The following is an 18,013-nucleotide window of genomic DNA, read 5'->3' as shown; positions in this document are numbered from 1 at the left end:
CCGCTGTCGTCAAGAAATCGGTGAAGTTCCCATTGCTCGCGTCGGCTCACCGGAAAAACGGTGACGGTGGCCGTTTTTCCCGTCGATAATTCGTCGTATGCGGTTAGCGCTCCTCTTGCAACAGTCTAAGAGTGAAAAAAAATTACTCGATCGACTGGAATCGATACCAGCATTATCTAATTTTTCATAGATGGAATGGAGAGGAAGGGTAAAATCATCGAACGCGAAGCGTAGCTGAGACTGGGTCACAAAAAGGAAGAAAGCCACTAACGTGAACCAATGCAGGAGGAAACATGCCATGTTCGTTTGAATTTGCATAACTAAAGCGGTAAACGAAACGAAACGCACCAGGTGGACAGAAGAGATAAGTCGAGGAGCATTTGAAACGATGTGGATTCTATTCCACCGAAGCTTGCCGTTTACCGGCTCCCTTTATGACAGCAGTTATCTGCGCGTAATAAATACAGTTCGTCATTACGAGCCAAGAGGCTTTTCGCTATGGCAGACCCGACGTGCGTTTTTATCTGCGCTCGGCCACAACCGCCTGCAAGGATATTGTCTAGGATTTCAAGGATTTACGTTGCTATACGATGCTAATGTGTTAGTCGCTAAGCGTAGTTTCGAAACTATTGGGAATATTGCGAAACTAACGCCACACTCTAAACGCTATGTACTTTTAAAAAGCGCCCTTTTGAGAGATAATATTTTGCAAAAACGCACCTCTTATTTTATACGATACAGGACATCTTATAGAGGACCAATCCTTACAACGTACAGCTTCGGACAAAAGTTTATGGGACACGGCACTGGCGTTTTTCTTCATTTGAACCCCGATTCGATAATGAGCCCCTGCAGAATAAGGATACAAGTCCGAACGTGTCCAGAAAGGTCGAAAGAGCTTCGAGCGCATAGCGTTGGTGGGCTGGATTCGGCCAGGGACCAAGCAATTTTGATAGGGAGAAGTAACAATAACTAATTTGGTAACAGTCTACTCGTGGCCTTGGAATCTGAACATGTCGGTTGCGGTGAATTCTACGTGGTTCGGCGCCAGACGAGGTGAAAAGGTAACGTTGGCCAATTTTGAGGTCGCCACTTAGGATCTGGAAAAATTGTTTTCATCGGTGGGTCTTTCGACGCACTAATATTGGCTCGAGGCTTACTTGAGCATACAAGGGGGATTACTAAGGATCTTCTGCGATACGAGCCATAGATGAAACGGGGGGCAAGTCTCTGCACCCGATCCAACTGGAGAATGTGAGAAACTGTATGGGGATCCCACATGACATCAGCGTACTCGAGAATAGGTCGAACTATAAGGACAAGGAAGCTGTTAGTTTAGCTTCTCGAGTGCTGTGACCCAGATGAAGTCTACGAAACTAGAGTTCCTTTGTTGCTCTGCGGGTTACGTCGTCCACGTGATTATTCCAACGGAGATAGGAAGAAATCACACCACCAAAGTATCCGTGAGACTGGATAACCTTAAGAAGTACGGCGTTCACGGCGTACGGCGTTTATTATGTGTGGCGCTATCTTGTACTAACAACTAGTGGATGTTGTACCCTTGACCATTCAATGTATATATATGTATATGTGTGTGCGTGTGCGTGTGTGTGTTTATGTTGTACTCATATGGTCGCAGCGCCGGTCAGAGAACAGTGTTTTCAAACTTTGAACACGTCCCGTGGCAGAAACTAGTCGTCAACAATCGCTGCCGCAGGGACCGTGCCATTAATATTTCCTCATCACGGAAGGTATACATCTGATGAGCTCCCAAGTGCAAAGTAAATGTGTTCGTTGAGGATTCTGTTTAAATGTCACCACACTGACTGCTTTCAAGATCAAAGGCACTGCTCCCAGGAGCACGACGTTATCTCGGAAAGATTTCCGGAACCACTCATCGAGCTACCATCACAGTGTTGCTGTCACGACTGTTCTGTATTACACGTCCCCACGGCGATGTGTGTTGCGTTATCGAGAGAACCTTCTCAAAAGAACCTCATGGGAAGCATTCGGGGAAAGCAAAGTCCGTACGAGGAAACAGCCGTCTAAGACGAGGCGATGTCGTTTCTTTTTTCTTTTTTTCCCGGAACTCTCGAGACGTATCCTGCAGCATCACCGCCGGCACAGCACTGCCCTTGCGTAGCTGACGTCCGGACAGGTAAGATTCGGATGCTTTCGACATCTTCTGTTTGTGTCGTCGTGCATTAGCTGTCACCCTTTTGCTTTTTATTTCTTTTTTGGTATCAGACCGGCAACCGTGCAAGAAGGGAACGGTTTATCTCGGCTTTTGATCAACATATATTACCTGTGTATGTGTATTATGTTTCGAAAACGTAATATTATTCCCATTCACCATTTGTACGAGCACAGACTCTCAATTGCCTATATAAAAACCACGAGGGCCTGTTCTGCTTAGTATTGCCACCCTTTTACCTGCTATATATATACATGCTTTCATCGTCATCAGCAAGAATGGATCATTCCAAAATGTAGAACATTATATGGTGAGCAACAGATACAACATGCTCTGCCTACATTGTTAAATAACATTCGCATTAACTTACTAGGAGCCACAAGAAAATGTGTTAGGGAATATTTTACGAGTTAAGAAGTGTGTCGGAAAGTATATTGTTTTGCTTTTGTTTCCTGTAAGGTGCAATGTCCTTGTCTGTACGTCAGTTTTCTGTAAAAAATAAAATACTACGACATGCTGCTGTACGAGGAACAGTGACCTCGTCAAGTCACAACGTGACTTTTGTCGCTGTCCCCGGTCATCTTTGTGACGAAATAAAGTATTATTATTATATTATTATTATTAATATTATTCTATTATTAGTTTTCCTGATACACCATCTTTATTACATCAGCTTCATATCGCCGTACCTGTCAATGTAACCCGACGCACTAATATATTGTACCTATCCCACCATATGCCTGCAAATCCTCAACAAATGACAACGCAGTTCACCCCATTCTTGATATCTTTAACCCGCATACAAACGTTTTCAAAACTCTCCTCTAGCGTTCACTGAGTAACCATGTGAAGTTCTACAGTCTCTCTTTTCTTTCTTTCTTTTTTTCTCCTTCCCATCTAGTGCCATGTACTGTATATCTGTATATTTGTACTGTATATATCAATGTGAATATCTTCCTGTTATGTTCTTGTTTGTGAATATGTCTTAAATATGTTATGTTTTGTGTAATCTGTATATATGTGTGTATATGTATATTTGTAAGTACTGTATTGTCTACGTGCGCCAATACCAAGGCTTTGGCTCTTCTTGGGCACGTTAATAAAGATTATTATTATTATTATTATTATTATATTGTAATGTGGGAGCTACACCCTCACACGAGTACGATGGTGACGAGACGACGATGGTGGTATGACAATAATAATAACAATAATAAATCGGAACTTTTCGTCGCGACGTGACTAGCTAACGAGCTCACTAGCGCGAAGTAATAGCTGATCTGAGCTGCTTTTTGTCCCCCGGACCCACACTGTATGTCATGTACACTGAAATAAGCAAATACACAAAAACTATGATCATTATCGACGCCAAAAAGAGTACGGGAGACTGATCTGAACTTCCTCTCGGTGCAATGGCGGCCTGTCTAGGGTCGGGGCTCACCTTCTGCTTTGGAGAGAAAAAGAAACCGGAGCAACACGTTCATAATACATTGATTATTCACAGCACATACAAGGCGTGGGTACCTGCAATCAGTCCAGCCCTCCAGAAAGCAAGAATGTCCAAATAGGGGACATTGTCTACACATAAGTATGGCAACTTCCAGCAATGGAATGTCGTCATCTCTAAGACCGCCCTGAACCCACAGGACCTTTTTTTTGTCTACGTGTTGTTCTGTGTGTTCTACGTCAACAAGCCCTCCCGCTTTGCAACTCTTCCCTTCTGCTTCACTTTTCTTCCTCCACACCCGACTCTTTGCAATATTGGACGCAAACTGTTCGGTGTGCAAGTGACAAAACAGGTATCTACGAAGACCCGTGAAAATCCTTTCGAATTATCTCTTCCGACAAAGTGTGAGGAAGGATCGGACATCTCGGGATAGTGAGGAACGATCTGAAGAAGGCCATGCATCTTCGGGAAGACAATGGCTGCGATGAACTTTGCCCAAGCTGGGCTTGGTCTCACGTTGAGCAATTTAGAAGGAGCATGTTACGGAGACGCATGCTGAATCGTTAACGGAGACGGACAAAGACTGCAGCTGAGTAGGGGGGAAACACTTTCCTCGTGCTACCGCTTTGAGCATTAATTATGCAGATTTAAGTAAGACGGCTCCGTCTTGAGCGTCAACATTGGCGGTGTACATTACTGGTGGAAATACGAATGGTTCTGCCACGAACAGGTGCTCGCGCTGCCTAAGGGAGCCGAGAAGGACAATGCGTGGAATGGTAGCTAGAGCAGCAGACAATTCGGAACAGAAGCTTCAGTGCAAGTTGATTTGAGAGTGTAGCGGCTATTAAGGAACGTCAAAAATTGGATACAGAAACGCAACTTGTGAACTGGCGCCTCGTAGGCTCATGCTGCAGATTTTAGAGGGTTGCGCGCAGGCCAACCCAGCGATTTGGTGTCTATTCTAAAATTTTCGTGCCCCATCCCAGCCAATATAGGTTTTCAACGGGTGACAAAGATTATATCGTACAGATATACCACAGGGGTGGTATCCAAGGTATTGCTCCGTAGACGAAAGCGTGCTGGGCGAACGCAATGCATCCCGGACAGGTCCTGGTCGCACGTCACAGCAAACGTCAAGGCACACGTGACCTTAAAGATGGCGGCCAAACCGTTTGTAAACAATGCGGTTGTTGTTTCTGCGCGACGTTTTGAATGTTTTTCGATCATGGTAATTATTGGTATCCGATAATCTCGCAGTAAAACGCGCAGTTTTGCACATAGGCACTGTTGACGACTTCCAAAGATGTGATGACGACCGCGCATTCAGACCCACTGAGCCGATGCGATGTACTTAAACTAAGGAGAAATGGGCTACCATTGCGGAAGAAGCACCGCATAGTTCAACGCTGGCAAAACATGTTCATTTCTTCTCGTCGTGACGACGGAAATATGTCGGCAAGCGGCAAAACGACATGTAAACAAAGTCACATGACCTGAAAATGACGTTTTCTATGACGTGCGACCAGAACAAAATGGCAGTTTTGCCAAAAGTAATCGCTGGAGGGCAGTTACAACAATGGAGGGTTTGTGTCACCCCTGTGAGATATACTTTACAGTGATGTTCCTCCTGTAAAGCGTGCTCTTCCACATTATCTGTTATAGCGTGGCCTAGCGAACTTTACTTATGTAGTTTACGTGCCACGACATGGTACACAGGTTGTTGAACATAAAAGTAATATGCAAGCGTGCTGCTGTATACTTGATGTTGGCAACATATCCCTGAGCTCGGGGAAAAGACGAATTAATAGGGCATACGCGTTTCCTTCCGTTTGATATTTGTAGTTTCATTGCTAGGTTGAACATTGTCTTCTGCTGTTCGTTCTGCGTTCTCTTCATTTGTATTTTTCCCAAGGTCGGGCAGACGTTGCCAACGTCAAGTACACAAGGGAAGCCTCCTGCATAAGTTTTGCGTTTTCGAATGCTGCGTACGTGGCATAAGTAACACGAGCTATTGATCGTAACTGACCTGCAGCGCGCGCCAGATATCTTTGATCGCACACGCTCTAGAAACTCCTGCCCACTTTCGGAGAGCTGGTAAGTGAATCAGTGATGCTGACGTCACGCTGTGACGTGGAGAGTCCATCGCAAGGAGCGACGCGCGGTGTCTGCGACGCACCAATTTTCAGCGGGAAATGAGACCTGGGAACTGGTAGCTACGTTGACGCTTGGTCACACGGACCTGATTACGTCACGATAGAAGATCGGACCGGACCTCAAAGGGCATGCCGCACAGTACATGGCTGTTACTTTCATGACGTTTTAATGGCACTGCGACAAGAGAGTGCACCGCGGAAAAGTTTTACACGGTGACCCCTGATAGACTATTCGATGAATGAAGCAGGGTTCTTAAGCAATGCTAAATGTCACTTCCTTGCTTCTATAATGTTGGAAGGTACTGAATGTTGACGGACCGCTCCGTGTGAGGACGGCGTCTTCCGAGACTTCACAAGACCAACAAATAATAGATGATGAGGACAACATGGAGTGTGAGACCTTAACATGAAAGAGACATTATATCCGAGGCTGTCATAGGATAACGAAATAGACGTCTGCAGGTCACCCATCTCATTAAAGTCGATGCGTTCACTTCTGTCACGAAAATAGATCATGGGCTTCTAGGACAGCAATGTGCACATAAAGCACGTGGCTTGCGCAATGCACACAATCATGCGCACAATCATTATCATAGTACCATCGTATGGACATGGTAGCAAGGCTTTATGTCATTGAACAAAACAGTAAAGAGCAAGCAAGTTGGTGTGAAAGTGTAACATATCCTGGCGTTTCCAAAGACGTAAAGAGGATGACAGGGAAAAGTGGACAAGACAAGGCTCATAATTTCGATACCGGAAGAAAGGGGCTGGAATAACTGCGGCAGAACATTGCAGTTCAAGAAGCTTTTAACTGACCGACAGTCTGCCAGCCGTTATACGTGTGCGATGCATTTGTTTAGGAAGCCTATTACTGCAGTCGGAAGCCGGAAGCAATGCTCGCAGCCTATAGTGCACCGTCACTGAGATCCGCTAAACTACCGCTTTCGGTCATAACACATGGATACTTGACAGAAACAATTTCTGAAGGACAATAACCGATACATCATACATACCCTGTTCGTCGAAGTCAACGAGGAGCGCGTTGAAGAACAAAGCCAGAAAAGTTCATTTATCCCCGGTTGAAGTGGTAGACTCCACTGTAAGGGAATAAAAAATGACTTTAGAGGACATTCAACAGTCTCTATCATTTCAACCACAGTGTCGGATCATCCATAATTCGAGGTAGGATTGCATGGTACGGACAAAGGTTTCGTGAAATGTTTTCGAGGGTTGTGCATAATTTTCGAGGATCTGGTGGTTGATTAAATATGTACGCTTGATACGAATGTGTGGTTTAATTAATTATGTGGATATAGAACAGAGCTATGAGAGAGCCAAGCTCATCTCTGAGAGCCAGCTGTATGCTCTCTATCGGTAGGAGGCAGAGCTTTCACTAAATGGTCCTCGATGAGGCATTCAATGGCTTCGACCACGTAAATAACCTTCTCATAGAGACCCCTTGTATGTTACTAAATAACCTGTTGATGAAGTGCTGTGTTTCCTGTATTTATCATTCGTTTCTTCGACGTAGCGCAATGGCAACTATTAGTGGGCAGCGGCGATGATAAGGAGTTAATGAGAGCTTAGGGATGCTGGATACCACGGCGCATACAAGCAGCGTTGTGAGCGAAGAGCTGCGTGATTTTAAAAAGCGTCCATAAAGAGGAGTGCTCAGCATTCTCGAAAGGCGTGCTGTGGCATCCACTACATAATTCTTCTAAGAAGGTTCCTGTTGCTGCTTTGGAGCTACCCTATCTCGTTCAGTTCAACGATAGAGACAAGAGACTAAAATGTGCTCTAAAAGTTCGTTTATTTTGTCCAGTAGCGTCGCTATTTACTTTATGTATTTATTTACACCTTTGTTAGGGAGACCTGAACTATAAGACCAGAAGGATTTGACAAAGGCCTCTGCCCCCTACCCCCTCAGCAGCGAAAGAAACAGATTGTCAATACGTACAAATTGAGAAATACACCAATACACACATCAGAAACAACAGGTCACTGAAAAGAAAAGAAAGAAACAAACAGAATAGAATACAACAAAAAACTAGATGGTCTTACTGTTCAAACTATTCAATGTATTCAATTCATATCCAACTGCGTTGTTACTAGGTTGTGTTGCTGAGTCTGGAAACCGTAGGATGTTCTAGATCATGGGGGTTTATATTTTGAATGAATGAATGAATTTAATGTGCCGAAGAAGGGCAGTAGACATGATTGAAAAGCTGTATGCTTGTCCAAAAATTCAGTCATGTTTTCTTTAGTCGCAACTCTCTTATGTTAGGACTAATATGCAGCTATATAGGTTATTTATTTTTAATATTCTACGTTTTTCGAAAAACCCTGGGTCGTATCATGATAATGTACATTTTCTAAAGTATGCAAAACCTTATTCTGAAGCACTATTAGCTTAATCAAAGAAGTCTATGTGCCTGCAAAGCGTGCAGTTGTAAATGTTTTGAAGTCAAGTGATCGGGTAACTCATTTAATCGGTCAACATTACAAAACATTAGTTTAAAAAAAATCTTCGAGGGAACAGTACCGCAAAGGAAAACAGTATTGGTATTTCGTGATCATTCCTGCAAGACGGCTCCTGCGCAGAAACAGCTCGTACTGTAACTGTTTTGACACACACTGTGAAGTCATAGAATAAAGTGCAAAATGAAGTACCCCAAGGAATCGTCACCACACATGCCCAGACAGAAACAATGTTTTTGCGCAGCAACGACTTCTTTCTTCCTCGGGTATCATGTACTAACACTTTATTTTAGACGGATGTGTTACTCTGATATTCTCCTATACTCCTTACGCCACCTAAGAGCTCCTTTTCCTTCTCGTTTTCTTTTCCTCCTTTTCTTTTCCTTTTCTTTTCTTTCCCCATTTTCCATTTCTTTTTTTTTTGGAATAGCAAGCCGACCTCAGTCTGGCTGACCTTTCCTTTCTTTTTTCTTAATAAACATGTCCCCCCCCCTCCTTTTCCTTTGATTATGTTTGTCAGATTTGCTCTCTTGCAGTCTGCGATGTGATGTGATAGAAGAAGAAAAAAAAGGGGGATTTAAGTCACGACAAAGTCAGACTGGCTACCCCATACCCAGACCGCATAGCCGCAGTCTGCTTTATTGGCGTCTTATTTATTTCATCTCTCCACTTATTTACTCCTCACTGCGGTTTTGTCTGCTTTTCTTTTTTTATTCGCCATCTATGCTGCCTTGTCCACTTTTTCTTGTATTTATGTATGTTTTCCCCCTGACTCTGGGTATTGGAGTATCAATTCTGCTCGCATCGGGGCTAATATCTCGACGTTTTTCTTTTCCATGAAATGTGATCTTATCAGCGCAAAGAGTCTTCAGGGATGCCATCTGCACAGCCATGACGATACGGCTTCTTGATGATACGGTAACGCTAAACGAAGCTCTGCATTCTGGAGGCTCTTCACTTTACCACGTGACATCCCCCGAGGAGCTAACTCTCCAAAGTGCTGACAGGCGAAGTAAGCAATACCGAATTGATTAGAAAGACAGCAATTACGACAAGAGCTCGTCAGCCCAGAGGGGCGCCGTCGGTCACCGGCGAATGGCTATTTCTAGATTGGTCGGCCCTGTCGTGTCATGTTGCCAACGTCGGGATTGGTTGATATAATTTCTCGGTGGACTCCACAACACTCCAGGCTAGACTGAATGTCTGAAGCGTGGATGTGCTGCTCACTCGCAATGATCTCCAAGGGTTAAAGATTCATCTTAAAGGTATAGTGAGGTCGTAGGTAATAAACCACGGAATATGACGTGAAAGGGATAGTTCGTTCTCCAAGGACCGATTCGTTGATCTCTGTTGCAGATAGTAGTGTATTTCAAACTTTATCAGGTTCATGGATCAGTTTCCCGCAGCTCGAGCGGTATGATTTATTGTAGCCATCTGAAGGCAACGAGGTTCATGCAAGCAGGCTTTCCCGCCGACGCCCGCGCGACGTCTGTTTGAGAGCAGTATGACGTCAAGCAGGCGGTCCGTTTCCCCGTCAACGAGATGCGGCTTCCTATCGCCAGCCCCGAAGCAACGTCACGAAACGTCACGCGAGGCGACCGCCCCCTCCCGTAATATGCTCCTCCCTCGGCGTTCCGCCGATGTCCACAGGAAAATACTGAAAACTCAGGAGAATACGTCGCTTTTGAACCAAAGGGCCTCCCGGCCCCATTTCTTGTTCTGGGCGATATAAATGCGCATCACCCATTGTGGGGCAGCAGGAAAACAGACAGTCGGGGGAAGATCTGGGCAGACGTTTTGGAGGACCTACAGTTGCATCTGCTTAATGATGGATCGCCCACTTTCCTCACCCGAACTTTTCAAACCGATACCCTGGACGTTGCCGTCTGCTCCAGCGATGTTTTTCCACGTCTCACATGGTCTCCTGGTCCTGATGGCCGAGGCAGCGATCACCTTCCCATCTTCATTTCGTTCGACGGTTGTGCAGGCCGTGCTCGCAGGCGGTGGGTCACTCTCATTAATTGGAAATCCTTCCGCAATGAATGTGCCACCCACATGGGCGAGGACATGTCCTCGGAGGGCGTAACTTCTCTCCTTCAGGACGCCCTGCAGCGGTGCAGCTCACGTGTGAAAGTGATCCCTGGCCACCATGGAACGAGTCCCCGAGTTGAGAAGCTTCGGGCGTATAGGCGACGCGCAGAGCGCAAAGCTCGTAGATCTGGCATCCTCGAGGATATTCAAGAGGCCCGTCGTGCCGCAAAGCTTGTCTCCAAGGCCTTAGCGGCGCTGGATCGGCAGCGATGGAGGAAATTTTGTGCAACGCTGACGCCGTTTGTCAGTCCTGTAAAAGTGTGGCGTGTGCTGCGGTCCCTCAAGGATGCACCTCCCTCGCGTAACCCATTGGGCGCCCTTGCTTTGGCGCAGCACAAAAGCGAAAAAGACGTTGCTCTCTCCTTTTGCCACCTTATAACAGCTGGGTCACAAGCAATGTCGACTACGGCGTTCCGGTGCTACGCATCTTCTATAAATGCGCAAGTTGCCGATGCCGCTCCAGTCAGTGATCCCGCTATGGATATGGACTTCTCGCTGGCTGAACTTATGAACGCCTTTCATCTCTCTCGAGCACGGTCTTCTCCTGGTCCGGACGACATATCATATCTGGCGCTCCGTAACTTGGATGAGCAGTCACGGGGGTGTCTTCTGTCAGCTTTGAATGCATCCTGGAGGGAAGGTAAATTGCCCGAAGCCTGGAAACGCGCACGCGTCGTCCCCTTGCTGAAACCAGGCAAGATCCCTTCACAATTGTCCTCATTTAGGCCGGTAAGCCTAACCAGTTGTGTCGGGAAGCTGTTGGAGCGCATGATACTTCACAGACTTCAATGGTGGCTCGAAAAGAGATCTTTTTTTCCCAAAGAAATGTCGGGTTTCCGTCAGTACCGCTCAGCGCTGGATTCCATCATCGACTTAGTGTCCGCAGCACAGGAAGCAATGGTCCGCAAAAGGATAATGGTGGCTGTATTCCTCGATGTGAAACGGGCGTATGATACCGTCAGTCGCATTTTCATCCTATACATGCTTACTTGTGCTTCTTTGCCATTAAGGGCCATGCGTTGGATCACGGATTTCCTTCGCGATAGGTCCCTGTTTATCCGCACAGCTGAGGGAGATACTGCGCCTGTTCCATCAGACTACGGGGTGCCACAGGGAAGTGTGCTTAGCCCGCTTCTCTTCAACGTAGTTATGGCCGGTCTTAAGGACTGCATAGGGAGGAAAGTATATTTCTCTCTTTATGCTGACGACATCTGCATCTGGACTACCGGAAAATCTCGCCCCGCCATTCAGCGGCGACTGCAGTCAACCCTTAACTCCATACACCAATACCTGTTGACGGCAGGCTTAGATATCTCGTGGGAGAAGACAGACGTCATCGCCTTCACGCGAAGGAACATGCTTCCATATCGTCTTTCTGTGGCTGGACAGCAGCTCCAGTACTCCACCTCATGTAAGTTCTTGGGTGTAACGCTGGACTCCCGGCTCTCGTGGAGAAGACATATAGCGGGCCTAGAGGCGAAACTCTCCAAAGGGATCGCCCTAATGCGACACATTGCTGGCCTTAGGTGGGGCTGCGATGCGCGATCTCTTTTGACCATTCATCGAGCCTTGGTGCGTGGTCCGCTCCTATACAGCCTTCCAGTATTACACGGGATTTCGCCATCCTCCGAGTCCAAGCTTCAGTGTCTTTTGGCACGTAGCCTTCGTGTGTGCCTGGGCGTGCCAAGAACAACGGATACTTGTTTAGTCATGGCAGAAGCGAGAGAGACTCCGCTTGCTATCCAGCGCTTTAATGAGACGAGCCGTCACTATCTCCGTTTGTTGGCTCATCACCGGCACCACCCTTTACTGCTGAAGCTTTCCCGTCGCAGGAATAACAAGTTCAGGCCTAAACAGCTCAACCTAACAATTCAACAGCTAAAGCCTCACCTGCCACGTTTTCAAGTTGAACCCCAGGCGCGTTCAACACCACCTTGGACCCTCCCTCTGCCATCTGCTTCACTATCCGTTCCCAGGCTGCAAAGAAAGGATGATGTCGCTGCAGGTGTGTCCAAGGCGCTCACACTGGATATGATGAGTGAGCTGTATGCAGGCTTTACTCCTGTTTTTACGTATGGCTCGTCCACAAAATCCAGCTCTGCATGCGCCTATATTATTCCGTCCGAAGACATAACTGGTATCTTCCGTCTCTCGCATCTGACGTCGTCAACATGTGCTGAGCTACATGCTTTGCTCTTTGCCATGCGCAAGATCCTGCAGTGTTCATCTCGGCCATGGGTCTTCTACACAGACTCGAAAGCTGCTATCCAATGCCTCGCAACAATGGGCATTCGAGGTCCTCTCGCGTCCATTGTTGCTGACGTGCTTGAAACTTACAAGGAGCTGCTAGACCTGGGCCACTGCGTAGTATTACAGTGGGTACCTGGTCATGTCGGCGTACCCGGCAATGAAGAGGCCGACCGGGCGGCCCTGCGGGGTCATCATATACCTTCAGCCCACTCTATCATCTTGCCCAAAGGTGATCGTCAGGCCCTCGTCCGTGCTCTCTCTGCAGACAAGACAAGATCACAGTGGCTGCATGACATTACACCCTACTCTCTGCTCCACGCAGTGGATCCTTCTCTTTCACTGTCGCTTCCTCATCGCCTTCCGCGACACTACGCATCCCTGCTTCACCGCATGCGGCTGAATGTTGCATTTACACCAGTTATGAGGCAGCGTCTTGGCCGTGCGCCCTCGGACCTTTGTGCAGCATGCAGTGTGCGTGCAGACCTGCACCACCTACTTATGGACTGCCCGGACTACCAGCGGGAGCGTGCGATATTGCAGCACGAACTGCATGCGATCGATCATCGCCCCTTTACCATAGGCAAGGTGCTGGGCCCATGGTCCAGTCCAGCTCATACACGCCAAGGTCTGCGTCACCTCTGGGACTTCTTGTCATCAACAGGCCTCTCCACCCTGCTTTGATTACCGGACCCCTTATCATAATCATCATCATCTCTCATCACGTACAAGTGGCACTGGGGCAGCGCCCAGCCTGCTGGCCGGCATCAGCCCCATCTCATCATCGTACCTCTATTTGTGTGTGTGTGTGAACCAAAGGGATTCACGGGGAGTTTTTCGTTGTCTACTGCACAGGTCCAACAAGTTATTCTTTTTCTTTTTTTTCTGTTTCGTTAGGGAGCGAACAATCCGTTTAAACAGAACACATCGTCCATGTTAGAACCAATTTTTGTCACATTGGCCGTTTCTGTGAGGTTGCTGCTGGTGAGGGTGGTGAGGGTGGTGGTAGTGGTATTGGTGAAAGGGCTCGCCATTGTCGGCCTCACAGAGGTGGGCAACGTCACGACTGATGCCCTGGGGGAATGTGCGTCCTGGGCCAACTTCTAAGGGAAGTCGGGTGAGATTGCTATATCATATTCCACAGCAGAGTAGCAGATCAACGAAGGGATGATTTAATGAACGATCAAGCTGACAAAAAACTAAACTGAGCAGCTGAACGATATGTTGAAGCTCTATAACTGGTGAAACCTTGCTGTAACGGTTTGACCTCCATAATCGCGAAAAAAAAAAGCTTTATCAAACAAATGCGATATGCTTCTGGTAGTGTACTGTAATCCTAACAAATTGAATCGTCCAAACCACAAGAAATGAGCATCTCGAAACAGCCAAAATAGTCTGATATTCTTCAATCATTGCAGTTTATGTCGTCTAAATACCTGGTGATTATGATGGTGATGATAGGAACAAGAGAAAATGTTTCCTACAGCTGCACTGAGCTGTGTTTCTTCTTCCATACTTATGTAGTCTCAAGACGCAAGCGACATAAGCTGTTCCATTCTATAAGCGCCATAAGTCCGCCATAAGTCAGCGTCATATGACAACAGAGAGGACCTGAGTTGTCGCTTTTTGATTATAACATGTTGCTTCCCGAGGGCGATTTCCTCGCATACGACACAGTGTCCGGTGCGACTTACTGTAATAATTTCTTGTTTGCGCATCTTATTTTTCCATTACCACTAAGTATGCGTCCCAGAGGCCCAGTAGAGCCCGGAGCAGAAGTCATTCAGATGTCAGAGGGCGCTGCGTTTCGTACTCTGCCGTCCAATCAGAGTGTTCCGCTCCTTAGGGAGCTCTCTCTCGTGTGTCTGTGTTTGTTCTGTTCCCATTTCCTTAGTTGCAACAGGTTGTTCTTTTGGACGTTTGCTTAACACAACAGACGACACGCTTAGCCCCAGCATGGCAGTCGTGTGCAGGATAAAAATGCCAGGCCCTGCCTTTCGATGAGAGTCCCTGCTTTTAGTCCACTTACACGGCTGGAATCAATGCAATATACGACGTACCGAATACTGGAAGAGAAAAACAAAACAAGAAATCTGCTGCATGAACCAAACGCGAACGATGACACTTTATTATATTCATAGGATGATATCACACTGCCGGCGAGACCTTCCTAAGGCAATATACTTTCATTATTTCACCAATAACATTTTCATTAATATACGGCCGAAGAAATTGGCGATATGGATATATCCATAGAAACAGGGTATCTACATAGCACTGCGTTTATCGGCCATTGGCCCGAGTTGATGAAGGCGCTTGAGGAACAGAAAATTTTGGTGGCTGTTTTCTGCCTACCCTGCAGGAACCAACTTACGTAATAATGTTATGTGAGTAGTATAGTCGGAGTCTGAATAGTGAAACGGGCTATGCACAGCTAGTGCTGCATACTAGCCTCGCTACTGTGCTGAAACGATTGCCATCGTGCAGTGCACACACGGGTTTCATAATGACAATTTTGTGAACTAAACGTTGAAAGAGGAGCAGAAAGTTCCAGGAAATGCGAATTTAGAAATGAAACACCGTTGCAATGAAAACAGACACGGTACAAGAGATTTTCTGTAACAGCACCATCAAAGAACAGCTAGCCGGAACGAAATCTATTGTGTCTTCCTTCGCAGAACGATGTCACATCCGCAGGCGCACAAACGAAATCGCAACAGTTCCACCCTCTTTTACACAGCGCCCTCTGTTATTGTTCAAGAAGCAGGCGCCCCGCGTCTCTGCTTTTGCAGTCAGTTGGATCCTGTCACGAAGCCAAATTGCGTAAAAGTCAGCGTAATGCTTGATATGTGTATCATTCGTCGTGCTAGACAAAATCCGCTTTCTCATCCCTGCCTTCAGAGAGCCTGTTGTTTTAGTGAGTTCGTATATAGTTTTTTTTATTCAAGTCAGATTTTCATGAAAAAAAAAGCTATAAGGGCTAAAGACATGCTATTTTCACTTCTATCATCTACGTTCTTGGCCATATGTTGCACAACTGTCAAATGACTAATTACCTAAAAATCTTTAATTAAGTTTTTAATTATAAAAGCTACGAAGTTACTCCAATGAGTCAACATCTGTTCCGTTCGGTGGCCTGATATCGTAGCCGTTTTCAGAACAATAATTCGTCCGCTAGATCGTCCGCAAAAAAATTCGTGAAGGAACACCTTTTCTTTTTTTTTTTCTTTTGTTCATTGCGCATTTTCGGAGACGCGTCTTTCCTTCAACCCCAATGTGAGAGGGGGAAAGAGCACGCTATCGCCTCTTGCGTCCTGGACAAAGATTACAAGAAAATGTAATATACATATATACGGATAAGGGCAATAAAAAAGGAAAAAGAACAAGGAAAGCAAACGGGCCTCGCGGAACACTCTAAGACTATCTGCATGTAAGATCGTTGCACTGCGCAAGGACTACTTGGCTTCATTGAGATATACAATACACAAGGCTTCCCTTTCGAAGTGAAAAGACTTCAATTTCCGAAAAAGGGGCGAACGCAGCAAAGGCACTTCTACTCAACCCTGTGCGTGGTTTCTCAATTCGTAGAATGCGAACGTCACTTGAACAGAATTGAGTTCCCGATGTAAATGGTCCTAGTCGGCGGAGTTGTCTGCGAACAATTTATTAACCTTATTTTCCGCCGACAGCTTCCGGATCGATGTGATGTACGAGGTGTCCGCTCCTGACTCGCTTTATTTGCATTTCAGAGAAACACCGGGAGGCCATTGAAAACGTCGGTTGCGCTGGTAGTAATGCTTCCCAACGGTTTAAAGAAGCCAGCGAGATTTTTTTTTAAAACCCGCTTTAGCGCCGCGAAGCAACTGCAGCTATGAGCAGCGTACAGACATGGACAAATGGAGAGAGGACAGCAGGAAGGAGTGGGGGAGAGAAGGGTTCGCATGCGTCTTAAGCCGACTTCAGGGGGGGGGGGGGACTGTGCCAACATGCGACGGGAAAGTCTGCCAGAAGACACAGGAAAAACCTCAGACGGCACAGCTGGTGCAATGATTCGAACTCGCTGCACATGCTAGTCTCGGGATGTGTTTGTCCTATCCTTCTACGTTTAATTGCCCAATCCACAACCAATCAGAGAAAAATAGCGGTCTCCCTGCTGATGCAAGGAGGAGTAATGGGATAGCAATAGTTGAACTTCAAAAAAAAGAAAAAGAAAAGGGGGTAATTTTAGACTGCGCGTAATTGTGTGCAGATTTGGGTCGAATGTAGGACCACAACTGCAATGAGTTATGATGTAACGCTAGGGAGGATAACGCGCTATGAGGTTTGACGTGATGAAAAACCCACCATGAGTACTAAAGGGACCATGAAAGGATATTTGCCAAGCCTACGATCATCTTCAATTTGCTTTCAATTCTCTGGCTTCGGAGGTAAACAGTTCTCAACGTGCTGCCCTGGCTAGACGGCGCAGCGCTTTCTATATAGTGGCGTCAATGAGAAAACAGTGTATACCGGGAAAGGGGGAAGATGCATAAACTTGTCCGCCTCGCGACATCTATCGTACAGAGCTGATTTTCGGCGCAGAGAGACAGGAATTTCTGAGGAGCGAGCCCAACAATGCTACAAGTGTGAGGCCATTAAAACACAGTTATATAGGTGTGTCCCGCCTTACTATTGCTCTCCACATATCCATATTTTTCTTACCATTACAGTCATCAGGTTGAGTACCACTAAAATTAGAAAACCCGTCTTAATATCAAAGAATGCGTTTCGTTGGACGCGTGCAGTAACAAAAAGGTTCTTTCCTCCATGTCACGTGCTCACATTTTATGGTACCCGGACACGGCTAAGTACCTTGAGAGTATGGAGGCGTGTCTATCTCTTGTTCGCAGCTGTCTGCGGCTATAAGATTAAGCCTAACCACCGGTGAAACTCGGTTTACGGCAGTGTAGTCCGTGAAGGCAAGTCTTTTGCAACCAGCAGGAATGAATGTGATGGCGCGCAAAATTCAATTTGGAAAGTTTGCGGTCCATGCTAAACGGTTTAACTGGAAACATCACACTCAGAATGGCATAAAAGCAAGCCAGCTAATGGCAGAGATCTTGTTTTATTCTCGTTAGGGATCACGGTGATGAGTGTGTGTACGTGCGCGACTGCTACGAGAGGGGAATTTAATCAACCATGAAGACGGGTTCATTTTAAGTAATAAAATATTTTATTCGCACGTTGGAATATGATCAAAATATAAAGACGAATATGCAGAATCGGGAAAAGGAAGAGAGTGCTAGCCGGAGCAGTCTTCAGACGAACTGTTTCGAAACGGAACTGGATGATGTTCCTGTGCGGTGGGAGGTCGTCGTTTAATGTTTGTGTTCACGCATTGTCCACTAAGTACAGTTGCAAATT

General features: G+C 46.3%; 1 protein-coding gene across 4 annotated transcripts in view; it reads right to left on the bottom strand.

Annotated features, from left to right (window-relative positions):
• The window catches only part of LOC135394860 (leucine-rich repeat-containing protein 70-like), a 404,291-nt gene that overhangs the window by 41,973 nt on the left and 344,305 nt on the right, over positions 1–18,013 (bottom strand). For all 4 annotated transcript variants that reach the window (XM_064625891.1, XM_064625889.1, XM_064625890.1 and 1 more), the window contains one exon: positions 6,808–6,891. In XM_064625891.1, the coding sequence (XP_064481961.1) occupies positions 6,808–6,891 (84 nt within the window). The remainder of the gene's footprint in view (positions 1–6,807; positions 6,892–18,013) is intronic.

The sequence above is a fragment of the Ornithodoros turicata genome, chromosome 5 (assembly GCF_037126465.1).
Source record: "Ornithodoros turicata isolate Travis chromosome 5, ASM3712646v1, whole genome shotgun sequence".
Taxonomy (NCBI): Eukaryota; Metazoa; Arthropoda; class Arachnida; order Ixodida; family Argasidae; genus Ornithodoros; species Ornithodoros turicata.
The sequence above is the reverse complement of the archived record's forward strand: the minus strand, read 5'-3'. Positions and strand labels throughout refer to the sequence as shown.